At 55.3% G+C, this 25,783-nt stretch overlaps 1 protein-coding gene across 6 annotated transcripts; it reads right to left on the bottom strand.

Moving 5' to 3' along the window:
- Positions 1 to 937: 937 nt before the first annotated feature.
- On the bottom strand, positions 938 to 25,783 carry RORC (RAR related orphan receptor C). Of its 6 annotated transcripts, none has more exons than XM_061406311.1 (12): positions 25,488 to 25,783; positions 24,981 to 25,018; positions 22,755 to 22,784; positions 10,651 to 10,736; positions 10,225 to 10,366; positions 8,438 to 8,950; positions 7,984 to 8,105; positions 7,007 to 7,139; positions 6,736 to 6,843; positions 6,443 to 6,553; positions 4,856 to 4,965; positions 938 to 1,904 (listed from the first exon to the last, which is right to left on the bottom strand). In XM_061406311.1, exons 1-12 carry the CDS (start codon positions 25,766 to 25,768, stop codon positions 1,743 to 1,745), a joined length of 1,836 nt encoding a protein of 611 aa, XP_061262295.1. In that variant the 5' UTR covers positions 25,769 to 25,783; the 3' UTR covers positions 938 to 1,742. The 6 variants fall into 6 exon arrangements, with proteins under 6 accessions (XP_061262295.1, XP_061262304.1, XP_061262324.1 ...); XM_061406320.1 differs by having other exon boundaries at positions 6,772 to 6,843; XM_061406340.1 differs by lacking the exon at positions 24,981 to 25,018 and having other exon boundaries at positions 25,488 to 25,575.

Raw genomic sequence — 25,783 nt, 5'->3', positions numbered from 1 at the left:
CCACAGTCTCTCGGACATCCTGACTCCCCCAGGAGCTCTGGGGCCGGCCAGGCATTCTCCATAGGGTTGTCTTTCAGTCTCCCAAATGCTGGGCGATTCTGTGCCACCTCTCATTCTAAATGTCCCCTGTGGGTATCATTTGGGGGGAAAGTTCTCAGTCCAGAATGCCTGCTGTGGTGCTTAGTCTGAGATTGCTTCAGTGGGGGAGGGGGGTTGTTCCTGATAGTCAGCTCCCTCACCTCTATGGGGGACGGCTCAGGGAGGGGGGCTAGCATCCTTACAATGTTGATGGCTGCCTGGGCTAGGAACCTGGGTCCTCATGCAGAATGAGATTTCAGAGCAGCACTAGGATAACCTTCATTAAGGCTCCTCCCACCTGGCACACACACCTCTTGCCTTTGAAATCATTTTATAAAGAATGGCACAGGTTGGAGTTTATGTTTACACTCCCCTGAGAGAAAAAAAAGAAAAAAACCAAACCTCCTGACCACCTGCTGTTTCCCTCCAAGCAGGAACACAGCTGTTTATAAAACCAAGAGAAGTTCTCGGGCAAGATCACGGTCTTCTCCACCTTGCTGGACCCAGCGGTATCCACGGAGAGAGTGCTGGAATTGCATCTGCTTCCTTTCTCATAACAAGAGCAGGGCTGCAGGGTGGGGACCAGACAACTAGAACTCCAAGGGTCTGTTCTTGGCCCTGTGACTGATCAGTGTCCAGCTACCTCTTCTTTTAGGATTTCTTGCAACCGAAGACAGCTGGGGCTGGCATAGAGTTTGGGCCGCCCCTGGCCTAAGACTGGGGAACTAGAGCACCAGGTGAAATGTTCTGGGGTCCCTCAGGATGGGGACTCTTCCCTGGGGCCGCTAAGCTCCTCTGAGCTGTGACCTCAAGGGAGACAGATTGTGTCAGATTAAATGTGTCTACAGAGCCACATGACTGCAGGTTGAGTGTGTGAGTATGTTTCACCTGTCTGTGGATGTGTGTCTCTGACAGATTTGGGTAATCCCTAAAGTCTATTTTTAAAGTGCACAAAAGAAGTCTGAGTTCTAACTGTCTATCTGTGATGTTCTTGGTCTTCATCATACCCTATCCCTATATCCAAAGCCCATAAAATTATCATCCCCAGCCCCTCCCTTACTCCCATCCGATCCTTACCCTTCACATATCCAGTTTTTTTTTTTTTTTCAAGACCCCCGAGTGCCTAACCATTTCCTTGCTGAGCTGGGAGGAGGGGTCAGGCAGAAAACCTGGTGACGCAGATTCGTGTTATATGCAGGTCCTTCTGGGCTCCGGCCGCCAGTCTCCAAGCTTGTGGCACCACCCCAGCCAAAGCCCCCAGGGAAGTGCAATGAGGTATTTCAAAGTCCTATTCTTAGCTTCTGAGTCCAGAGTTGAGTTCCATTCATCCAGGGTGTCCTGGAACCCCTTATTGTCCTGAGGATACCTAGGTCCTCTGAGAGGTCCTTGTATCCCACCCCAGGCCTCCCAGAAGCTGGGGGTGACAGGGCATGGGAAAGGAGTCCGGACAAAGCTGAGGCTGGGGACGGAGTCCCTCAATCCCGACCCTCTGGCTCTTGGCCTGCTGCCAGGCAGACCGGTGGGCTGAAACCCAGTCTCAGCGTTTGTTCACCCATCCCCCCATATAGTCAGAGACCACCCTCCAGGGGCCACAGGAAAGGAAAAGACCAAGGGAAAGGTGAGCCAGCAGGCTCTAGGGAAGAGAACGGAGTCCCTCCTCCAGATCACTTGGACAGGCCCTCGGGTGACTCAATTTCAGTGCTGAAGAGTTCCTTGTAGAGTGGAGGGAAAGCAGCTTGGACCACGATAGGGTGGAGATGCTGGAAGGTTTGCAGCTTTTCCACGTGCTGGCTACACAGGCTCCGCAGCTTCCCCTTGGGTGGCAGCTGGAGGTGGGTTCATGGGAAGAAGGGTGAGTACTGCAGCTCTGTCCCCAGGTCAGAGAAGTCCTCCCATCCTTCCTGGGCTGGGATAACCCTCTGTACTCCCTCCCTGCACACTCAGCACTTGGGGGTCAGCCAGATCCCATTGGTAGGGGTAGGTCTGTATTCAAAGAACTGGAAGCACGCGAGAACCGCAATGGGACAGGAACATGTTTTCTGGCTGAACCCCCAAATGGTGTTCCTGCTACTCCTTAAATGAGCCCTGTTCAGGACTCTCTCACTCTCTTATGCTTTTTAAAAAAATCTTTTTGCCACGCCATGTGGCATGTGGGATCTTAATTCCCTGACCAGGGATTGAACCCATGCCCTCTGCACTGGAAGCATGACATCTTAATCGCTGGACCATCAGGGAAGTCCCCATGCTTTTATAATAGTGAAAGTCTGTGACTCTCTTACACACTGTTAGGCGCCTGTTTGCCTTCGTTGATGCTGTTCCCCTTACCTGGAATGCCTTTTCAATTCTTCTGTGCTTGGCTAATTCTAGCACCTTCAGTGTTACCTCCTCTAGGACTATTTCCCTGGATTAAGGGTCCCTTCCTTTGGGCTTCCCTCTGTGTAGCACTTAAATCCCATTTTAGGAAAATGATCCAATTTGTCTATCTCTCCAGCCTAGATTTAAGCTCCTCGAGTCTCTCTCCCTCCCTCTCCTCCCTACTCTCTCTGTATCCTCTGCACCTATCTTACTGCTTGCACATGGCAAATGCTCAATAACTGTTTCTTTGGACTAAGCATTTTCCAAACAGATACCCAACACTGCAAATAGTAAATCAACATTGCCAGCACTCAGCCAGTGGAGGGGAATGAAAAAGGCCCAGAGACCTGTGAGGAGACAGAGGCAGAGAGACCTCACCGGAGAAAGACTGAGAAAACCATTTCTCTTCTGCAATTTCCTGTATCACCAAGTGAGGCTTAAAAGCACCTCTCACCAGCCACCATCCCTTTCTCCCCAGGTTAGGTATCTAGGAAAGGGACAGTCAGGGAAGAGCAGGCAGCATGGGATCCCTTGATACCTCTTAAATTCATCCTCTTCTCATTCCTCCTGCTTTATCTTGCATTTGTTTGGGCTATTGCAACATTCTTTCATTCATTTCATTCATTCTTTCATTCATTCTCATTATGTGTGTTGAGAACCTTTTGGCTAGGCACTGTGATGGGCTGTGGTGATGCATCAGTGAATAAAATAAAATCTCTACCTTTATTAACTGTATATTCTAGTGAGGGAGCCAGAAAATAAATATTAGAAAACTTCAGAAAGCTTTTTGGATGGGGTGGTCTGGGAAAAGCTGTCCAGAATAAAGGGATGGAGCAGGTTGTTTGGAAAACGAGGGGAAGAAGCATCCAGGCACCTGGGGCAGCAGGTGCAAAAGCCCTGAGAAGCAACTTGATGTGTTCAAGGAATAGCAAGGAGGCCAGTGCTGCTGGAATGGGTGACTGAGAGGGCAGTGGAAGGAGAAGAGGTAAGCAAAGAAGTCGGGGGTCACGCCATGAGGCCAGTTGGCCACGACAGAGACTCTGGCTTTGATTGTCAGCACGGTGGCAGCTACAGGAGCACTGAGGAGTGCCGTGTGGCTGCAGTGGGACAGACAGGGTCCAGCCGGAGGCCTCTCTAATGGTTCAAGTGAGCGCTGACAGCAAGAGGGTGACGGTGGGGAGGCAATGCATTCCGAAGGTGGATTCCACCAGATTTGCTTTCCAACTGCCCTCCCAGCTGGTGCTCCTCCTGAACTATTCTACCAGACTTGAGGTTCATGTAGGGCAGAGACTGTCATTTAAGTCATTTCTGTATTCTCAGCACCCAGCACAGTGCCTGGCACACAGCAAGGGTCCATTGCTTGAACCATTCCATAAATGGTCCCCTTACATTGGTTCCAAATTAAATTGCCTAAAAAATAGCTCTGATGATATCATTCCTCTAGCCTTTGGTGCTCTCCATTGCCTGGAAATAAAGTCTTAATTCTTTAATATGGCATTGAAAGTCCTCTCTGATTTGCTCCCTGACCTAATTTTTAAGGTTGTCTTCTGCTACTTTCCTGCCCCCATCAATCTATCCCAGCTTCCAATCTTAGCATGTAGTCAAAATGTTCCACCAACTATTCTCCATATACACATTGTCTTGCCTCCTTATTTTTGCTCATATTGTTCCCTAAGCCTGGAATGCCTACCCCACCCCTCAATGCCTGTTAAAATAAATATTTCATGGCCTAGTTTAAATGCCACCTTCACTAGGAAGCATTTACGATCCTCTCCTTTTGCCCTCAAGTTATTTTTAATCCCTATTCCATGCTGTCACATTTCCCCAATATTTCTTATTGTAGTAATATGTCAGGCGCACAGAGATGCAGTAGAAAGAGCCCCGGGACTTGCATTTATCACCCACGATTGTGTAAACTTGAACAAGTCATTCAGGTCTTGTTATCACTACAGGGAGATTTTAACATCTCTCTTACTGACTGAGTTGTCACAAAGATGAGTATATCTGGGAAAGCACGTTGTTAATCACATTATTATTTTATCCCGTATCACATCCTATTCTGCGTTAGTCATTGGTATACAAATCTCTTCTTCACAGCAGGTTAAAAACTCCTGGTGGGGGTAAGGACGGCATCTCTGTATCTTTCCACTCACAGTACAAGCAGGTGCTGGTAAGCGGTGGCTCTATTAAACTGAATTGTTCCCTGGAGGTCCCTCCCAATTTCAGGCTCCCTAACTTTTCATCTGTACCCACACAGAAGTGGCTGCTCAGTCCCCGTGTCCTGTGCTGTTACAAGCTCTCTCGTCCAACTTAGCTCTCAGGCACTTCCTCCTCTGGACCCTCAGACCCTGGTCCTTGCAAACCCTGAGGTCACAGATCTGGCGCCGGGCCTGACCTCCTCTGTCCCAGGGACTGCTCCTACCTTTGCCAGGATGCCTTGGCGATGAGTCTTGCAGAGATGATGATGAAAGGCCAGCTCCAGATTGCACTGCAGCTGTTCTACTTTTCTTTTCTCTTGGAGCCCTGGCCGGTCTGAAGGAGGGGATGGGACCACAGCAAAAACAAGAAAGAACATGGACATTAACTTCCCCCAAAGGGTGTGTCATTCTGGACATCTGTGCTGAACAGAGATCTTCTGAGCTGAGTGAGAGACAGTGTAGGGGGTGTGGGTGTGTATTGTTTTGGAGTTGGTAAGCTGCGGGGGTCTTGGGTAGCTCTCTATAAGGAAAACTGGGGAGAGATGAAAGAGATGAGACATTCTGATCTCCCCATTCCAGGCTGCCTTCTCCCTGGTACCTGATATTTCACATAGCTAATTCAGTGCTCTCCACTAAAACTCTGCTGTGTGGAAGAAAAGATCTCCCCCTTCACCCTGACTTGGTAAAGATGGTCCCAGAGAGGAGATGGGCCTTGTGCAGCCACCTAGGTCAGCACTGGGGCTTCTGCAGCAGTCTGTGGCTAACTTCAAGAGACAAACCACTTTTGTCCTGACTCCATAAAATAACCAGAAGTCCTCTTTTCAGTCTTTATTTCCAGGTCAAGGGGCATGTTTCAGTCTCTACTCATTGGTAGAGCCAGTGGACTGATAACTTGGTCTCCAAACTCAGGTTAGTAGCACAACCCACTTCCCCAGGTTCTCAGAATCCTTGGCATTCAGCTGGCTCACCCAGCCCACTCCATTCTGTGGAGTGGACATCCAGAGTCCTGCCCTGATGGCAGGTAGCCTTTTGTTTTTATTTTTGGCTCTGTCCTAGGACTTGTGGGATCTTAGTTTGCCCACCAGGGGCTGAACCCGCACCCTCAGCAGTGAAAGCGTGGAGTCCTAACCACTGGGCCGCCAGGGAATTCCCGATGGCTTGTTGCCTTAAAATGAGTTCACACAGAGCAGCGATTCTCAAGCTTGGTGGCACGTTACAATAACCTACGAGAGGCTGTGAAAAATTCTGGTGTTCCGACTGCACCTGAGATCCATGACGTAAGAATCACAGCATTCATTTTTTAAAGCTCCACCGGTGATTCCAGTGTGGAGCCACAGTGGAATCCCTGGCAGGGACTCACATGCAGCCTCATTGCTCTCAGGGAAGTGGCTCACTTCCTCTCTTCCTCATGTCTCCCCACTTCTCCAGCCCCACCTGCACGTCTCTCTTCCTTTTCTCAGGCTCCTCTGGATCTTTATTTTGACTCATCTTATTTTACAGCAACATTGGGTGGGCTTATTCTGCTTTATAAATACCTTCCCAGATTTAACCACAGCCAAGGTCCACACCCTTCAGTATCCGTCGTGCCCCCGCCGCCTGCCTGTGGGTTGCAATTTCCTCCTCCAGGGGATCTTCCCGACCCAGGGATGGAAACACACATGTCTTATGTCGCCTGCACTGGTGGGCGGGTTCTTTTCCACCAGTGCCACCTGCGAAGGCCGTTTGAGCACAGCACACAAGGTCCAGACTCTTCAGTACCTTTTGTGCCCCCACCGCCTGACTGTCCTTTGCCCAAGCCCAGTGACACTCACTGGCATTGATGAGGACGAGGGCTGTGTAGAGGGCGATCTCGTCCTCTGAAAAGCGCAAGGCACTCAGGGAGCGGGAGAAGTCAAAGATGGAGCTGATGAGTTCACTGCAGCCTGGGAGGGTGGAAACAAAATAGTGAGCAAAGTGGCTGAGGCCATGGTGCCCAAGGACACCCACCCCCTTGGTGTCTGGAGCAGAGTGGGCAATCTGTCCTGAAAAGAGGGCGCCCTGGGTCTGGAAGCCTCAGATGGGGTTGGCCTCGGACTCCTCTTGCTCATCTCCCCCTGCCCCTCACCCAAGGCTCGGAACAGCTCCACGCCACCGTATTTGCCTTCAAAAAAGACTGTGTCATTGTCAGCATTGTAGGCCCGGCACATCCTGACCAGCACCACTTCCATGGCTCCTGGGGAGTGGGGAGAAATGCAGGCGCGTTGTCACACAGAGCCAGGAATCTGTCTCTGTCTCCCTTCAGTGTCCTGGGTCCCTAAGGCACCTCCCTCCACACAGCCCCGCCCATTCCACACTGGTGCCCCCTACCCCGCAGCCCACCCGCTCTCCCTGGGCACCTGCTTTGAGTAGCACGATCTGGTCGTTCTGGCAGAGCTCCATAAAGCCCGGGAGCCTCTTAGCGAACTCCACCACATACTGAATGGCCTCGGTGAGTCGGTGGGCACAGCGTCCCCACATCTCCCACATCGACTGCAGAGGAGGAGGGAGGTCCCACTGGAGCTGTCTTTTAGGACCCCCGGGACCCCACTGATGCCCTGGGAGCCCAGACAAAACGGCAAGTACCCCCCACGTTCTCAGCACTTGTGTTTTTAGCCTGTTCTTAGCACAATGCACTTTGGGGCCCAGTGGATCTAAATTTGCCTTTGGCTCCACTACCTTGTGGCGTGGAGTACATCTACGAACTCCTCTGTGCTCACTTTCTCAGTCCATTAAAAGCAGGAGTGGCAGCCTCATAGGGTGGTTGTTGTAAGGGTCAAGGGTAATTTATGTAAAGTGTTCAGCACAGTGCCTGGCAGAGAAAGAGTGTTGAAACAGATGCTAATGAGAAGTCTGACTACTGTTGATAGAGGAGGAGGAAGGAGAGTATGCTGAGGTCTGTACTTCTAGGTCTGGGTGGTGAAGGACATAGGGTGTGTGTGTGTATATGTGTGTGTGTGTTACTCATTGGTGTTCAACTCTTTGCGACCCCATGGACTACAGCCCTCCAGCCTCTTCTGTCCATGGGATCAAAAATACTGGAGTAGGTTGCCATTGCCTTCTCCAGGGGATTTTTCTGACCCAGGGATCGAACCCAGGTCTCCCCCATTGCAGGCAAATTCTTTACCGATGAAGACCAGGTAAAACAACCATAGGCAGGAGCTAAGGAGAAGCTCTCACCCATCTGCTAGGGTGCGTACTTAAAAGCAGGTGCACACTGTGTCTCTCTGGGATACGCTGCCTCGGCCCAGCCCACTCATGTGTGCAGGTTGCTGTCTCTGGACTCCCTGGGTAGTGGCAGGAGTCTTTCCTCCCCAGCGCGGTGTCCTGGCCTCACCTTCCTCTGGTAGCCAGCCACCTCCTCTCGTGAGAAGATATTGGAGCGCTGACGGAGCAGGTCCTCCAGCCGCAGCTGACACGTGTCCCGGTAGGACTTGCAAACGTTCTGCACCAGGTGCTCTGGGGCCAAGGGAGGAAGGCAGAGGTTCCATCTCAGCCAGCTCCTACCTTTCGCATACCAAGGGCGCTCCTCTGCCTGGCCTAGACCTGCTCTGCCTCCCCCTAGACCCTTGTGTATGCTTGGTTTACATGTGGTGCTGACTAGGGCCCCCCACTCCATTTTTTTTCCCGCACTGCACAGTATGTGGGATCTTAGTTCCCTGACCAGGGATAGAACCCATGTCCCTGCAGTGGAAACGTGGACTTTTAACCACCAGGGAAGTCCCACAGGGCCCCTTTCTTGAAAGCTCCTCCCTCATCTTTCTACACTCTCCGCCTCCCCAGCTGCTTACCAATCTCCGTCAGGGAAGCATAAGGCACCTCTGGGGTGCTGCGGAAACTGGGGGTGAAGTAGCTGTCCAGGCCCCGTCCTGGCTCCCCAGGCCCAGGACGCCTGGGGTCCTCAGAGTGAAGTCCACCCCTGTCTGGGGCCAGCTGGCTGCCTGTGCCATAGAAGTTCTCCCTGCCCTCAGCCTTGCCCCGCTCAGGGCTGTATTCCAGGTGGTACGAGGCCCCGTTGAGCCCGGTCTTGGCCAGGCTGTTGGAGTAGGAGGGCCCACAGCCTGGAGCCCTCAGGAGACTAGGGGGACAGGCTGAGGCCTCTGGCAGGTCAGGCGAGGAGCCCAGGGGTAGCTGCCCATCCGGGAGCCCCAAGGTGCAGGCGAGGGTGTCTGCTCCTTGGGCTCCCACGGGAGGGGTCTTGGCCGCTTGTTCCCGTTGCTGCTGTTGCCGCTGCTGCAGCTGTTTCTGCACCTCTGCATGCAGGCTGTCCCTTTGCTTCTTGGACATGCGGCCAAACTTGACAGCTGAAAGAGGTCGGGGGATCAGGAGTTTTGGAGGCGGGAGGACATGGCACAGGGCAGAGTCAATAGGCATTGTGACCATTACAGGATTAACTTGCTGCTCCTTGAAGAGCTCACTCCGAGCAGAGCTTCTCCAGTCTGGCCCGGGAGCTTGCCTTCCAGGCATTTCTGTTCAAGACCCACTCCTGCCGACTCCTGTCTGCTTCTGGGCTCTGTCCAGCCCAGATGTATCAGCAGACGTATCAGTCTTCTGAGCAAACTCTCCCTGCTTGAAACCAGCTTCGACTAAGTGGCAGAATTTGAGCAATGAGTCTGGGCTGAGGAGCCCGGCCTCCTGCTATGGGGCTGGGGATGGCTGGGGAGGGAGCCTCAAGCTGTATCGGGGTCACCTCGCCCAATCTAGGAGGGTCGGGAGGAAGAGGAGAGCCGAGAACACAGGTCTCCCTGTGGTCAGGCCTACAGGCTCCCTGGTGACCTAGATACTCACCACAGCCCAACCCAGGCTCCGCGGCTTGTTTCTGAACATCCTCTTCTGCTCTCTCTTTCCTGCCTTTTCACTCGCCCCACCGCCCCTCCCAGGTGTGGGGGCACAGCCCCTCACCCCGCCTGCCCCTTTGCAACCCTGCGTGTTTCCTTTCACTTTGTTATTTTGGGCGCTGAAAAGTGCTGACAGGCTCCTTCTGGCTCCCCATCACCTCATGCCTCCCCCAGCCCCACCCTGGGCTCCTTCTGTGGTGTTGGAGGGGGGAGCAGTTTGGGGGCTGCCAAGGGGGCAGTGGCTGAGAAAGGGAGAAAGGCACCAGGAACAGCCGCCCTTGTGAACCTCAGCCTTCCGGGCTGTTCTCAGGGTGATTGTGGTCCCATTCATAGTCACAGCCCTTTGTCCCAAGCTGGAGATAGGGGTACGGGGAGCCAGGTGGAGTTGGAGCAAGGGGGCAGCTGGGGAAAGATGTGGACTGTGGATGGGGATGGGATCTGGGCTGGAGGCGAGTCGGGTGAGGAGAGTCCCTCCCAAGGAAGGGGAAAAGGGCCTAGGAGTTTGAGGAAACAAGGGTTGTTGTTGCAGAGCCTGAAGCTGGGGACTGTGAAGACCTTTGATGAGGGCAGCCTGCCCACTGCCACGCTGGACAGTGGAAGAGACCAGAGCCTGCCAGAGGGAAGTTTGGAGGGCGGAGACCCGGAAGGCTGTTGAACCCCGGTCTGGTGCCGCTGAACCCGTCTGGTCAGGCCGCCGCTCTGGCGACTGAAGCCCTGGGGGGCTGCCCACTCGGCCTCACCATCTCGGGACATGCCCAGGGCCAGGCACTTCTGCAGGCGGCAGTGCTGGCATCGGTTGCGGCTCGTGCGGTCGATGGGGCAGTTCTGCTGGCGGGTGCAGGAGTAGGCCACGTTGCACTGCTGGCTCCGGCGGAAGAAGCCCTGGGGAAGGCAGGTGAAGACCATGGCTGCTGGCCCTGGCAGGGCCGAGATCAGTCTGAGGACCTCCAGATCGTAGGACCCCTCAGTTTTCTCTCCTCCATTATAATCTGTCCTGCAGTCGCTTCCCAAGTTGAAGACAAGGCCCTCTGGCACAGGGCTCTCCAGGCAAGGCGCCACCGGGCAGCTCCCTAGCCATCTCAGGAGACCAGCCCTGCAGGCAGTACGGAGGCTGCCGAGCCCCCTCTCCTATCCTCTGAAGAGACTGTGTATGAGCGAGCACTCACCTTGCACCCCTCACAGGTGATAACCCCGTAGTGGATCCCAGATGACTTGTCCCCACAGATTTTACACGGAATCACTTCAATTTGTGCTGGAAGAAGGAAAGAGCAGAGGTGAGCCTGGGAGCCTTTGGTGCAGCCTACCCCAGCACCTGGGAGGCAGATCCAGGGACGTGGTGTATCCTCTGCTGCCCTACCCCAGTCCTCTTGTAAGATGGGAGACCGGGCTTCCCTGGTGGCTCAGTGGTAAAGAACCCACCTGCCAAGCAGGAGACGTGGGTTCAATCCCTGGGTCGGGAAGATCCCCTGGAGATGAAAATGGCAACCCACTCCGGTATTCTTACCTGGAGAATCCCATGGACAGAGGAGCCTGGCGGGCTACAACAACTGAACAACAACAATAAGATGGACGAAGGAGTGAATGCCAAATGCCACTCAGCAAAGGATCTGTGGAGGCTGTTTTAGTTTTGCGGAGTGGCTGGGGTTGTACCAGTTCTATGGGGGCAGAGAAAGCAGCTGCAGAGAGGCCACCTGCTCAGCCCTTCAAGATGAAAAGCTCTAGTTGCCTCCCTCCCGCCTGGGGACCTAGGAGTCCTCACTACTTCACAACACCTGCTTCCCGCCCAGGGGGCTTCCTCTGAGCTGCCCTCCCCACACTGGGGCTTGGCCCCCCAGGGCAGACTGTGGGGCCTGGTGGGAAGATGTGGTGCACCAGGCGGGAGGCACCTGGGGGCCAGGTAGAGCTGCCTGCCATCCTCAGCCGGGCTGTGAAGGCTCAGGGAGGGGCTGTGCGGAGACTGGGGGGCCAAGAGGGCAGGGTCACAGGGTGGGGCCCAGAGAGGGTAGAGAGAAGCCAGATGGAGCCCAGGAAAGTGGGGGCAGCAAGCCAGCTCTTCTGGATGTCTGAGAGCCAGGGAGCGGATCAAACAGAGCTCCCAGGTTCCTGGCCCAGAGCAGAGGGTGGCTGTGTATGGATGCTTACGTGTGTGTACGCGGGCCTCTGCCTCCAGCTGTGTGAGCCCAAATCATGAATGTTAACACTGGCTGGGACTAGAGACCATCGGATCATTCAGACCTCTTTTTTTCCCCTTTACCAAGGAAGGAATAGGCCAGATGAGATCAGATGGTTGGCCCAGGTTCACAAAGCTAGCTTACTCAGGAGCTGGGTCTATCTCCCAGTTCCCCATAGCTTTCCATTCTGCTGATCCATGTCTGTGATTTCAGGGGCACACACATCAGTGGGCATGTTGCCTGCTTGAAGGGGTGCTCGTGTGTGCGCGTGTGTGTGTGTGTGTGTGTACACGAAAGGTATATGTGATTCACGAGGCAACAGGCATAGCTGCTTGAGCCAGTGTGTACACTGTGCATATTTGTGTGTTAGTGTTTGTTGACTGGCTGCCAGGACCCTCCCCCTCTCCCATTAAGCTCATTGTAATCTACCTCCCTGGTGCCTTCGCTGTGGATGGTTACTGGCCCCAGGTCCATTTCTACTTTGCCCCATCCTTGTCAATGCCCACAGCTCCCTGCTAAGTTTCAGGGATGAGCCGCCGGCCTCTCCACCAGCCAATCTTTGGACGGACTGGGCAGGGATGGGTTCCCTTTCAGGTGTTTTCATCACTCCTAAGGGCATGCGCTTCTCTCCTCTGCCGTTGCTGACCTGCTGCCTCCCCTCTGAGGGAAAATGCCTGGGATGGCTGCTGCTGCTGCTAAGTCGCTTCAGTCGTGTCCGACTCTGTGCGACCCCATAGACGGCAGCCCACCAGGCTCCCCTGTCCCTGGGATTCTCCAGGCAAGAACACTGGAGTGGGTTGCCATTTCCTTCTCCAATGCATGAAAGTGAAAAGTGAAGTTGCTCAGTTGTGTCCGACTCTTTGCGACCCCATGGACTGCAGCGCACCAGGCTCCTCCGCCAATAGGATTGTCCAGGCAAGAGTACTGGAGTGGGTTGCCATTGCCTTCTCCTGCCTGGGATGGAGCAGGATGTAAAAGTGGTCTAGGACCGCAGCTCCCCCTCATCTCTGATTCCAAGGGTCAGAGGAAGCAGCCGCTGCCTGCAGGGCAAATCCAGTGCTATGAACTCTCTTCTGGCCTAGGCCTGGACTCTGGTTGTGGTGTAGGGCCTGCTGATGTGAGGTGGGGAGGGTGACCATGGCTTGCCCACTGCTCCCCCAAATATTGTTTTTGTCACCCTTAAACCATCATCCCCTCAGGTTAGCCTAGACCCGAGTCAGAGTAAGCAGCTGCCTCTCATGGGGGACAGGGTGTCTGAAATCTGTCCATTAGATCTCGAGTCTCTCCTGACTCGAGTTCTCAGGCAGTCCCACTAGCCTGCCCAGCACCCACCCAATAGGCTGTCCTGATCATCTAGGACAGATGGCAAGAGAACTTTCAGATTCTTTCCAGTAAATTAAGAGCAGATGGGAATGAATGGAGGGAAGAGAGAACAAGGGAGGACTGGATACCTAGAAAAGGGGCAGAGAATGCAGGGACACCTGCACATCTTAGCCACTGGATTCTCTAGGTCTCAGTGCCCTTGTCAGTAAAATCAGGGTCAGCACAGCCTTCGTGGCCGGTGCAGGGGGTGACGGGTGTTAGCACAGGGGGTACACGGACTCACCCGAGGAAAGTGCTTTGCAGCTGGAAACACTGTGTGCTGGCTGCCATCGAGCACAGCAGTGGGAAGAGAACCCTGAAGGCGTTTGAGGCCCAAGAGAAGTACTTGTCTCCTGTGGAGTCAGCTCTTGCCTCTCCCCCACAAGTTCCCCTCCAGCATTGTGGGATCTCACTCCTCAGTGGCCCTAAGCCCAGAGAGGGCAGAAACCATCGTGGGTCACCCAAAAAGTAAGCGGGAGGGAGACTAGGCCAAGCCACAGTAGGAACTTGGGCTCCAGCCCAGCACTCAACCACAGGCCTCCCTGCCTCTTCCCTTCTCCAAGAGCCACATCCGTGTGCGTGTATGCGCTGACCACACGGCTGACCCAGACACGTCTCTCGGCCCTACCGCCTGACCCACTGCTGGTCCCAGCCCCAGGAACCTCACAACAGTGTCACTGAGACCTTGCCCTTTTCATAGGACGATGTGGCCAGCCACAGACCACCTTCACAAATACCCGTGTTTGGGGGAGACCAGAGTTTGGACCCCAGCCACCGGGCCAGCAACCATAGTCCCACACTCCCCAGCCACAGTCCGAGACAGAGGTACAGAGTGAGACAGGCACACAGGGTCAGGGGTTTTGAGCTGGACCCTCCAGCCTCTCAGCTAGAGAGACCAAGAGATTCGGGACCAGGAGACGACAGAGACAGATGCAGAGATGGAGAGAGAGCCCCGGAAACACAGAAAAAACCCACACTTGTGTCCTGCCCCCCATGCCCAAGGCCTGGCCCTGTCAGCACGGTCAGGCCCTCTTATCCTGCTCCTCCCTCCTGGCCCTGCCACCTGTACCCCGGCCATGCCATCTACCCAAAACCTCAAAGAGAAAGTACCGGTGCACACGAGTGTGACTTGTGGAGGAGGGGCGGGGAGAGGACGGGAAGAGGACCGGCAGAGGTGGCGGTGGGGTGAGCTGGAGCTGAAAAACACCTTGAATACCTCACCTTTGCAGCCTCCCCCCATGAGCCCTGTCCCTGAAGCAGTAGCTGGTGGGAACCCAGGTTGGGGAGGGGAGCTGAGTAATCACAGGATTACTCAAGCTGTTTCCCAGGAGCCTGGCCTGCCAGGAACTTACCACCTAAGGGCCTAACAGTGCCAGGAACTAGAACTAAGCAGAGGTCAGGAGCCTCGAGGTCAACCCCTGCAGCATGGCTCCCACAACAGCCCTCACTCTATCTGCCCTCGCCTGCTGCTTCAGGAAGATCTGTGTAGCTCACTGTGGTTCTCTCCCAGTTCAGTTCAGTTTAGTTCAGTCACTCAGTCGTGTCCGACTCTTTGCGACCCCAGGTTCTCTCCCAGGGCCCCTCAATTCCAAGGAGGGAGACGACATGCCCACATACACATGATACCTCCTGAAACCACCTAGTGATTGCATGACCCTAGACCTCTGAGTCGCCAACAAGATCCCCTAGGGAGCTAGTTAAGATGCAGGTCCCTACTCAGGAAGTCGGAGGGCCCCAGGTTCTGCATTTGAACAAGCTCTTGGTTGGTGCCCAAGCTTGCTGGTCCTCACCCTACATTTCTGAGTAGCAAGAATGTAGTCCCTCTTCCTGCTTCTGCCTCTTGCTGGGGCATAAGGGTGGGGCTGGTGGTCTCCTCCCCAGCCATTCTTTTATCTGCCAACCGGTGTGACTTCTAAAACTTCATTCCAACACAGTACTAGGAAAAGAAAATGAATCTCTTCTGGACTGCTTTGGAGATTGAAGGATCCCCAGGGAGCCTCCTCTGAGCACCTCCTATGTGGGGAAATACGGTAGAGACAAAGTAGGCTGTCCCCCTCCCTCCAGCCTCCTCTAATCTCACCCTTCTCACAGCTGCAAGATTCATTGATAGCGCTCTTTGAATGCATCCTGAGCTTGGCCCTGTGCCACCTTAGAAAGCCAGCCCTGGGCCCTGTCCAGGTGCCCTATGCCACAGAGAGGAAGTGGTAGGAGCAAAGGAGGGGCTGCAACCCAGGGGGATCTTTCCCCTCAAACCCCAGAACCACCCCAGCTCTGGCAGAGAAAGGTGCAGACAGAGGCACCCTGAGGTCCTCATCTTCCCCTGGTGCTCTATCTGCCCAAGGCTAGGCTTTTCCTCTCTCCTCTTTCTCTCTCTTTTTCTCCAAAGGACATTGATTAAGGATGATGATGACAGGTGGCATCTTCCCAGGTGGCAGAGTGGTCAAGAATCCACCTGCCAATGCAGGAGACACAGGAGACATGGGCTCGATCCCTGGGTCAGGAAGATCCCTTGGAGAAGGAAATGGCAAACTACTGCAGTATTTTTGATCCCATGGACAGAAAAGCCTGGAGGCTACCCACCCCAGTATTCTTGCCTGGGAAATTCCACGGACAGTGGAGCCTGGCAGGCAACAGTTCATGGGGTCGCAAAGAGTCAGACGTGACTGAGCAGCTGAGCACACACAAGGATGATAGACATAAGCATTGGCTGAATTCTTACTCTGTGCCAGGCTTTACATACATTTTTCATTTAATGACCACGATAATCCCGTGAAGTAGGTACTCTTTGTATCGTCCCCATTTTAAGAACGAGAAAACGAGCAGGGGAGAGTGAGTGGCTTGACCAAGGTTGCACAAGCTTGCTGGTCCTCACCAGAAGTGGGAGATCTGGTATGCAAGCCCAGGTCTCTGTAACCTGAGAGCCAGTGTCCCCAACCATTGAGCCTTTCACTCTAGAAGGATGAGACACTCAAATGCACTAGGCAGATTGTGGGTGGGGGCATGTTTACTGGCTGCAGCGGAAGTGCAAAGTGAGGGGGGTGGGCTAGGACCAGAATTCAGGGAGGACACCCATGGAACTAAAGCTGGGCCTCATGTCTAGTCTAAAGATCCAGTCATTATTCCCTCTGTCCCATACCTTCTCCTGTGGTGTCAGCCCCCTCCTGCCTTTAACCATGGTTCGCCCACCCCAGCCGAGCTCCTGATTTAGGACCCTTCACAGGACCACAGCTCCTCTGGCCTGTGGTCTGGCTTTCAGGTCAGGCATGCTGGCAGGCCTCTTTGCAGAAACCAGTGAGTGAGTGAGTGAGAAAGGACTGTATCTCTTTTCTTAGCTCAGGGGCCCTCACCCCCCAGCTCCAACTCAGTCCCTCTCCCCACAGAGACCACACCTCCGGCCAGGGGATCCCTGTGTACCCCAGCCGGTCACCAGCCTCCCTCCTTTCTCAGCTCTCAGTTCCCGCAGCTTCTGCAAAGTTGGAAACCACGGCGGTGGGCTCCCGCCGCAAAGAGCAGGAAGGGGAGGGCAGGGTGGGGGTCAGAACAGAAGCCGCTGTACCTGGCGAACGCTCCTGTCTGCCCTTAGTGAAAATTTTCTGCTGATACACCCAGGTCCCAGGGCTGAGAAAGTAGTGAAGCTAAAACTCAGGTGGGCGAGGGAGAGTCTGGGGTTTTGAAAAGCTATGAAAGCCAGCCAGCCACCTGAAACCCCCTCCTGGTGCCCCCGCCACCCCCGCAGTCTGGGACAGGAGAAAGGAGGGGAAACAAAAGAATTGAGTGAAAACAACCAGGGGATGGGGGGAGGGGATGAATCACCAGGAGGAAGCAGTAAGGAGCAGGAGCCCAGACGCACCGCCAGCGGCCTTCCCGAGGCTCGAGTCTCCTTTCCAGAGGGCCTCTGCTGCTGTGGGAAGGCCAGGGCCCCCAGAAAGACCCAGGCTCTGGCCCTGTGGCCCAGCCCTGCTGCCATCCCTCCTCCTAGATGGATATCTCCATCCTTTCTGAGCCTGGAGTCCCAGGGAGGGGGCAGCTGGAGGAGTGGAGATGAGATCTCAGAAAGGACTAGTCATTGGAGGAGACCCCAGGGCTGCCTCTCTAGGAGAGCTCTCAGCATGGGAAAGTCCCTGTTCCCCGTCTGAATCAGGGGACAGGGGCAGGGGAGCGGGAAGGAGCCCCTGGGAGGGGCAGCCACACCAATACCCATGTTTCTTGGTGATGGGACAGGCTGGGGTGCTCCCACCTTCTAAAGCCCTGAGCTGGAGGTGTTTGGGAGTCCTGTTAGGAATGGGCAGAGAGAAGAAGCCAAAGGTACAACAGCGATTCGAGGAAGGAGGGGGCCCTTTGAATGGCCCTGAGCTCTCTGGGTGAGGTCTGCAGCACCCCGGGACTTGGACTTCTTTCTGGTTGACGGGTCCTCCTCATCATGACCAGACTTGAGGAAGATCAGGGCACAACAAAGACGAGAACGCAACCTCATAGCCCTTGCCCTCCCACCTCCCCATCCAGGCCTAACGCCAGGGCCTTATGTCTGTTGTTTCCACTCCAGCCATGCCCCGGAGTGAGCTGACGGGGCCACCCTCCCTCTGGCTGGCTGGGGAGCTCTTCTGGCTAATGGATGTTTCCTCTCTCCTCGGCAGCAGGTCATGATGGCAGAGACCCTATCATTCTTTCGGAGCTTCTGTAAATTCCATCCCTCCCACTTCTGCCTTCCTACACCTGATCTATATTCAGTGTCTCCCCTCTCCTGCCCACCTCCTTTTCTCTCTGTCACCCCCTGGGTCTGTGTGCCTTTCCATCTTCTACACTTCAGTCCTGTCTCAGGCTACACGTTGTAATGTTTTGCCTCTCCGGGTATTTCTCCAGTTGTAGCTCTATCTAGACATCACTCTCTCCCCATGTGTTTCATAGATCTTCTGTCATTTGAGTTTGGCCTCTGCATCTCTCTTTATTTCTTGGTCTGGTTCCTTTCTTCTTCATCTTTTTCTTTTTTTTAAATTTACTTGGCTGCACTGGGTCTTAGTTGCAGCATGCAGAATCTTTTATTTTCAACACGTGGGATCTAGTTCCCTTACCAGGGATCGAACCTGGGCCCCCTGCACTGGGAGCACAGAGTCCTAGCCACTGGACCACCAGGGGAGTGCCACTGGTCCGTTTTCTGCTCCTGGTGTGTCTGGACCTTGGTCTTTGTGTGGGTCACAGTTCCAAGCCCCTAGTGCTCTGCCCGCCCCAGAGAAGGTCAGAGGACAGGGAGGTAGCTGGAACTCACGAGGGGCTATGAGGTGCCCAGAGACGTCCAAGTGAGAAGGACCGGCGGCACCAACCCCAGATGGGAGGAGACCCTCTCCAGCCTACCAGCTTGGTGGGGGTGGGTTTGTCACGTAGACCTGCTCTGTTCAGTGTCTCCCCTGTTCAGTCCCGGGCTCTCCTGCCCTCCTGCCAGGCTCTGAAGCACATCCGACCATTGCTTCTTCCCAAGGTGGATTGGCTGATTTGAGACCATTTCTGGGAAGACTAACCTTTGCTGCTACTGGGAAGAAGCCAGAAGGGAAACTGAAGTTTGGGTCTCTTCACCCCTCCTGGCCGCCCCCGCTTGGACGCCTGCACGGGAGTCTCCACCCCAAGTGTGGAGGTGAAGCTCTTTCCTTTCCTTGGCCACCTCTCCGTGTCTCCTCTAAGTTCCCTCCACTACTCTGGGGGATGCTTCACTTGGAGACCACCGCTCTCTGCTTGGTCAGAACGGGAGCTTCTCCGAAGTTAGTTTTGTTTTTAAATTCAGCTTTTTTTTAAAATAAGAGAGGGGGGCGCAATGACTTGCCTAAGGACAAGGCTAGTCAGGGACAGAGGTGGCTCAGAAGCTGGTATTTAGACTCAGCCCGTGGGTTTTTCCAGTATAATATGGACTCTCTTTTGTGGGTTGTGGGAAGACCCCCAGTTGAGGCTGGGGGTGCCTCCTGCCTCAGGCCACAGGAGTCCAGGGCTTCCCTTTTCGTCCTTCACCCTATGCTCTGGGAGGTTCTCTGGCTCCCCACATGAGGGCGATTTGCCCACCCTGCTCTGCTGGAAGGCACAGGGACCCCAGACATCTGCCCACCAGCTGTTGGCCCATGGCTTTGGGCCAGGAAGCCAGTAAAGTTGAAGGCTTTTTGCTCTCATCTCTACTGCCTGATCCTACTCATCAAATGGGTGTCTGAACCTGGGATGAGGGGTCTCTCATACACACACACACACACACACACACACACCACCCTGGCTGGATTCCACTTGGTCCTCATGATCCTGCAGTGGGCAGGGAGTGTGATGGCTCAGAGGCCTGGATGCTGGGGTTCTGACCCCCTCTGCCAGCTGCCCTGTCTTTACCCTCGCCAACCCGCTGCTTCAGGGCACAGCGGCTCCTCTGGCCTCCTTTCTCACCCTGCCCACAGGTAGTTTGGAGGCGTGGAGGGAAACACTGCAGTGGGTGCCGGGACAGCGAGTTTGGGCTGCCTGTTAATTACCAGCCTCCACCTACTACAGCTGTGTGATCTAGGGGTGAAGCACTGGGCCCCTCTGGGTCTCAGTCCCTTTTTGTAAAACAAAGCGCGGGGCACCTCACCTACTCTGGGAGATCCTTGCCAGAGCCCATGACAGAGGAGTTCCTCAATAGTCCCTTTACTGCAACTGCTCTAAGAGAACCGTTTGAGGAATGAGACTCCACGACTACTCCATCCAACAGATCCTAGCCTTGACCAGGACACACCCTGCCAGGGAAGAGCGCTCGGCTTTTGCCCACACTGTTCCCTCCTTTTCAGAAGGCCCGGGAATGATGATGGGCCCCAGGCTTCCCCGCTCCCAGGAGGCCCATTCACTTACTTCTCATGACTGAGTCCTGGGCTTTGCCGCCTGGGCTCCCTGTCCTTCTCAGCCGGGGCGGTCCAGGGATGGGGCGCAGCTGACAGCAGGGGTAGGGGCCAGGCCCTCTTGGCAGAGCCTCAGTCCGCAGCTCTGCACCTAGCTCTCCCCCAGTGCTTCTGGGCCGGGGGGTTTAAGATCTGCACCACACAGGTGGCCGAGTGACAACCCCCCCCAACTCCACCCCCCAACCCCCCCTGGGGTGCAGCGGGTAGGATGACAGGCGCCCCATGTGGCCAATCTGGGCCTGGGGCAGAGTGTGAGGGGCGGGGCAGCCAATCGCAGGGGGCGTTGGAAAATTCCAAAACCACAGGCGACAGCCACACGCGTAAAAGCTGTTTCCACCCGCCAGGGTAGTTCTGGCTGGGGAGCCGGAATGGAGCTCACATGAGCCTGGGGCCAGGTCCTTACTCCCCCTCCCCCCGAGGATCCCCGAGAGCCTGACCCTCTTTGCCAGGTGACTCCAGGGACGGGGCTATTTCTAGAGGTAAGTCACAGAATGTCTGCCTGGGGCCACCTGCGACCCTGTGGACTGCCAACAGCCGTGCTCAGTGAGATGCAGTCTGGGAGGCTGCCCACCACCCACCACGCTCATGCCCTCCCTGCACACGGTACATACCCTGGGCTAGGGCATAAGTGATTATAGTAGCAGCAATAACCATCAGACAAATGCCACTATCTGTAGGAGGGGTTAGTCGGTCAGAAATTTCCTTAGGAGCAAAACTGCCGAACTTGGAATGAAGATGATGTTAATAATAATGCTTAACCATGTGCCAGAAATGGTTCTTAAGGCTTTATGTGGATGATCTAGTCTTCACAGAAAGCTTTATGTTGTAGGTACCATTATCCCTACTTCAAAGATGAGGACAGTGAGACACAGAGAGGTTAGGTAACTTGTCTGAGGTCACACAGCTAGCAAAGTGGTGGAGTCAGGACTCAAAATCAGGGTGTTTGACCCCAGATTACACTTGAGAAATGGGAAGCTTTCTCTGGTTCAGGTCTGCTTAGGAGGGTCTCCTGCTGTGGGAGTCTCTGTAGAGTTTCTTGGTCTTGGAATCCTTCTCTGGGGTCCATCAACTTCAGAGGCCCTCTCAGCCTCATATGAGGTGCTCTGTGGGCACCTCAGCCTCGGGGTTCCCTCTTCAGGACCCCTTAGTAATCAGGTGCCCCTCTCAGTCTGGGAGTCCCTCTTGGGCGTCTCCCTTCCTGGGGTTGTCTTGGAGGCCCCTTTTACGACTGTCTCCACTTCCAGAGCCCACTTTTCAGAGTCTCCGGGCCTGGAGGAGGCATTAATCTTTCCTGGATTATCTGGGCCAAACCTCCTAAGAGGCCTCTGATCTTGCTGGGACTCTAATGGCGCCTGGCACAGGCCTTTCCCCGCTGGCCTTCCTTGGGCACTCAGGAGCTGGCAGTGGGTGGGGGAGGGGCTGTCAGCCCATGTTCTCCTGAGGACCCTCACGGGTGGGGGTGGGGTGGAGGTATGGTTGCACAGGGCCAGGGGGTTGGAAGGGGGTGAGGGGGTGTGGTCCTGGCCGAGGTTTCTGTGGTAAGGGGTTGAGGGTAGGAATGGCGTTTAGCCTCTTCCAGTTCCAGATGCTCCGAAAGTCCCCCTTCTCCCCCCCACCCACATATGGTCCCTGGCCCCCACCTCCCTCAGCTCACCCGCGTCACTCCTTGACCCGCTTTCCTCCCAGGGCCCTGCTCAGCATTTCCGTGGGGCCCTGTGGCTAGGGGCAGGCGAGGCACTGATCAGGATTGTGCTGAGCAAAGCAACCCCCCACTCAGAAGGATGTAGCCTCCTGGTGGCCTCCCAGCCCCTATCTGACCAGCTCAGGGAGGAGGGTGATGCTTGGGCCTTCTGAGATCTCTCTGCTCGGAACAGGGAGCTCTAGGCGATGATGGCAGCAGAAAGAACTGCAGTGAGCTCTCAGGAGGAACTGGTAGGCAGTCCAAGGGAGGGCCATGGAGAAGGGCAGGTGACCACTCATGCCCTGGAGTGGTCCTCCTCAGTTCAAGGATTCTGAGAAGGCATCCTGGGCCTGGAAGGGCACGTTGATGGGACATGAGCTTTGAGACCAAGGTGCAATGGGTGCATTTTCTGGGGGTGTAGCCTCTCTTATGAAGTAGGAGGACAGATCTGATGAGTTGAGAGTTCCCAAGAGAAGGTATTCCTTGCTAGTATCCATTGGTAAGTCCTTCCTGGGCTCTAATCCCTTCCTCACATGTTGCAGCCTCAGTCTTTCAATGTCTCCAGGACCCAGAGTGTTTCTCTCCATGTGTTTCCTACCAAGATGAAGGCTTTCCTGTTCTCCTGCTCTGCACAGGCTGGCCCCAGGCTTGTTCATGCCTTGGGATGTGTTAACCACAGAGATGCACAGCAAACCTGACTCTGCTGCCACAAAGCCTGGTGCAGGCACCCTGAGTCCCTGAGGCCACCCTGCCTCAGCATCTCCCTGCCTGACCTAGTGATCTCCACCACTGCCCACCCCCCACTGCCCCACCCAGCATCTCCTGTGCCTCTGTCCAGCAGCTCCTTCTCCTTCCTGTGGCTCCCTTTCACTGTGCTCTCCTTACTTCTTTGCGACATTCCCTCACACTTTTCAGGCTTCTCCCTTATCTCCTCCCTTTGCCCCCCAGTCTTGAGGTTTTATCACTCCTCCTCCTCATCTCCCCATGTCCCTGGTTTTTCAGCTCCACCTCCTTTCAGACCTGGTCACCTCTGCCCGGTTGCTCCAGCTCCGAGCATGCAAGGCATGTGCCTTGCTTTTACATGGACCTCCTGGCGCCCTTGCTGAATTCTTTGCCATCTCTCCACACCCCAGCACCAGTTCCTGCCCCAATCCTCTACTCACAGGTGTGGGTCTTCTTTGCAGCCAGCAGCTCTGTAAGGAGAAGAGAGGGGGTCAGGGCCAAAAGTTGAGGACCACGGAGGATCAAGAGATCCTCCCCAATGCTCAGGCCCTCACCCCTACCCCAGTCCTTCCTGGAAGAACCTGGCGTCTGAGAAGGTGGGACCACCTCCACTGCACTGCTCTCTTCACTCTGCCCTACAGTCATGCAAAGCCTCTTCAAATCCTGAAATGTGCCAGGCTCCTCGCCACTCTGGGACTTCCCCACATTATTCTTTCTGCCTGGAAGGCCCTTCCCTGGCCCCTCCTCAATCTAGACAACTTTTCATCCCCCAAGTTCCCAATCAGGTCTTTTCCCCAGAGAAGCCCTCCCGCCCTTGTGCTGACACACTCAGCTCCAGCAGTTGATTTCCTGGCACTCATCACATCATCTCACCGCTATAACTGTTCATGATCTAAGAAGAGGGAGCTTTCCTGCTAGACAGTAAGCCCTATGGAGGCAGGGACTGTGTCTGCCTTGTTCATATTGTTATTTTGTAGTGCCTGCCCCTTAGAGATACACAGTAAATATTCTGCTGGCTGCACAAGCATGCTCAGTCGTGTTCAACTCTGCAACCCTACTACTGTAGCCTGCCAGGCTCCTCTGTCCATGGGACTTTGCTGGCAAGAATATTGGAGTGCGTTGTCATTTTTTCCTCCAGGGGAATCTTCCTGACTCAGGGATCAAACCTGCGTCTCCTGCATCGTCAGGAGAATTCTTTACCACGGAGCCAAGCGGCCAGAGTTAAAACTCTTGGTTGCTTGTTTGTGCCCGCAGCACCTGGGAATTTTGAGGTGTAGGGGTTGAGGGTAGGCTAGTGAGGGTGTTAGAAGGAAGAAGAGAGAGCTTAGAAGGAAGAAGGGAGAGCTGCAAGCACAGACATCCCCAGCACACACACTGCCTCCTGCAGGCTCTGGCTCCACTGGCCCCCCAGCCTGCAGAAGAAGCAATGCCTCCTGCTGTGTGTGGCTGGTCCAGGTGAAGAGAAGGCTGTAGGGAGCACAGATGGGTTGATGTGGGAGGGAGGCAGGGAGGCACAGACCTCCAGAGGAGCAGCTGCTGAGGGGGAAGCCTTCAGCTAGAGCCTGGTTGGAGCAGGGAAGAGCATGTCATTCATTCATATGGTTAACTTTTATTAAACACCTACCGAAGGAGTCCCTGTGAAGAAGCTTCCCCTGCCAGACCTTACTGCATTTTGTACATCCACACAGCAGCTCCTCACAGAGCGCAAGGCCAGTTTTCATTTCAGTAAACGCTGCAGGCCTGCCTTAAGCCCCCTGTATTTCCCCTGACCTCTGACTGTGCTCTCCTGTTACTTTTTCCTTCTACTTGCCCAGTGGGCTTCCCTGGTGACTCAGATGGGAAAGAATCCGGGAGACCTGCAATGCCGGAGACCTGGGTTGGATCCCTGGGTTGGATCCCTGGGTTGGGAAGATCGCCTGGAAGAGGGTATAGCTACCCCCTCTAGTATTCTTGCGTGGAGAATCCCCATGGAAGAGGAGCCTGGTGGGCTACAGTTTATGCGGCCGCAAAGAGTCGGACACCACCGAGCGACTAAGCACAGCACTTGTCTAATGCTCAGCATCTTTCCCTTCTGCTCACCCTCCCGGCTCACACACTGTCCCTGTGCCCAGGAGATGCCCCCGTAAGCCAGTTCCTCCACTGGACTGGGTGGGAGTGATGGACTTGAAGGTCTGGGCTCAGCTGGGGTGGGGTAGGGTTGGGGGAGGACTGCGCAGAGAGGGAGTGGCTCCATCCGGCCCCTCCCGCCTGCCGCCAATCCTGCCTGGCCCCACCCAGCTTCCTCCCTGACGTGGCACCCTCTCTCTAGCCTCTAGCCTTGAACCTCACAGCAGGCCTGGGGTGGGGGAGCTCCCCTTGCTTGCCCCGGCAGTGGAGTTCTTCCTCCACCAGGTGGCCCCACCACTTTTTGCCTCAGGGCTCACACCTGACCTAGCATGTGGCCATGGGATCCTGCTGAGCGGTCTCTGAGTTAGACCCTTCGTGCGGCCAAGGACTGCCTGACTCTCCACACCCCCCGGTCCCCCCCTGCTACCCCTGGCCGAGCGTCCCACATTTTCTGCAGAAATGAAACCGCATCCTCCACCCCACACCCTGAGCCAGTGGGGAGCAAAGTGCTGGGGGTGGGCGTGGGCACCGGACAGGGTTCTATTGCTTGCTTCCCTGACCTTTGTCATCTTTAGAGGCAGGACAGCTTCCTCCGTCGCTGAATGAACAGAAGGTGGAGTGGTCGGCCTCGTACTGCTGCCTGGGGTCCCAGCCAGATGAGCAGTGTCTGCCCCTCCTCCCAGGGGGCGCTCTCACTGGAAACCAGACCCTGCCCACATGCTGGCCCTTCCTCCCTCCAGTTTCCCTGACTCTCTTCTCTCCTCTCCTGCCCCAGCCCACCTGTCTCTTCCTTCTTCACGGCTCCCTTTCTTTCCCCTCCATGTGCTTCCTGCTTCTCCTTCCTCTTTCTCTCCTCTGTCTAGTCCCCAGCCCTTCCTCCCATGTCTCCTTCAGTCTCTATCAAGACCTGCCGTGCCTCACCAGCCTACCTTCCCCTGCCAACCCATCTTTCTCTCCTCTCTTCTCTTGCCCCAACCCTCTAACGTCCCGACCAGCCCCTTCCCATCTCTCCTCTGCACCTCCTGGGAGCCCCTTCCACCTGCCTGTAAGGCTGCAGGGCCTCTTACCCTGCGAGGCTCGGTGATGTCTCTGTGGGGCCCTGTCCATGGGGCAACTCCCTTGGTGCCGTCCTTGCTGCCCTGGCTGCCCAGGAGGGCAGGGAGCAGGGCCCAGGGGAGGGAAGAGAGAGGAGGAGGGAGCACCTGGCCCGACAGCAGGCAGGGGAAAGGAGTGGCTGGCAGAGCGTCCCGACATCAGGAGGGGACACAGGGAGAGATGGGAGGAACAGAGTCTGGGGCCTTGAGGAGAGACAGAATAGGTGACAGGAAGGGCACTGGCCTTTCTGCATCACCTACTGTGTGCT

The sequence above is a fragment of the Bos javanicus genome, chromosome 3 (genome assembly GCF_032452875.1).
Source record: "Bos javanicus breed banteng chromosome 3, ARS-OSU_banteng_1.0, whole genome shotgun sequence".
Taxonomy (NCBI): Eukaryota; Metazoa; Chordata; class Mammalia; order Artiodactyla; family Bovidae; genus Bos; species Bos javanicus.
This window is presented reverse-complemented; position numbering and strand designations above follow the sequence as displayed.

What these genes read in the sequence shown, in the direction of transcription:
- RORC (XM_061406311.1), bottom strand. Translation starts at nt 25,768, where the DNA reads ATGCAGAAAGGCCAGTGCCCTTCCTGTCACCTATTCTGTCTCTCCTCA. An exon ending in TGCAAAGAAGACCCACACCT is followed by an intron (nt 10,737 to 22,754) that starts GTGAGTAGAGGA and finishes TCCTTCTTCCAG; the next exon opens with CACAAATTGAAGTGATTCCG. An exon ending in TCACCTGTGAGGGGTGCAAG is followed by an intron (nt 10,367 to 10,650) that starts GTGAGTGCTCGC and finishes TGCCTTCCCCAG; the next exon opens with GGCTTCTTCCGCCGGAGCCA.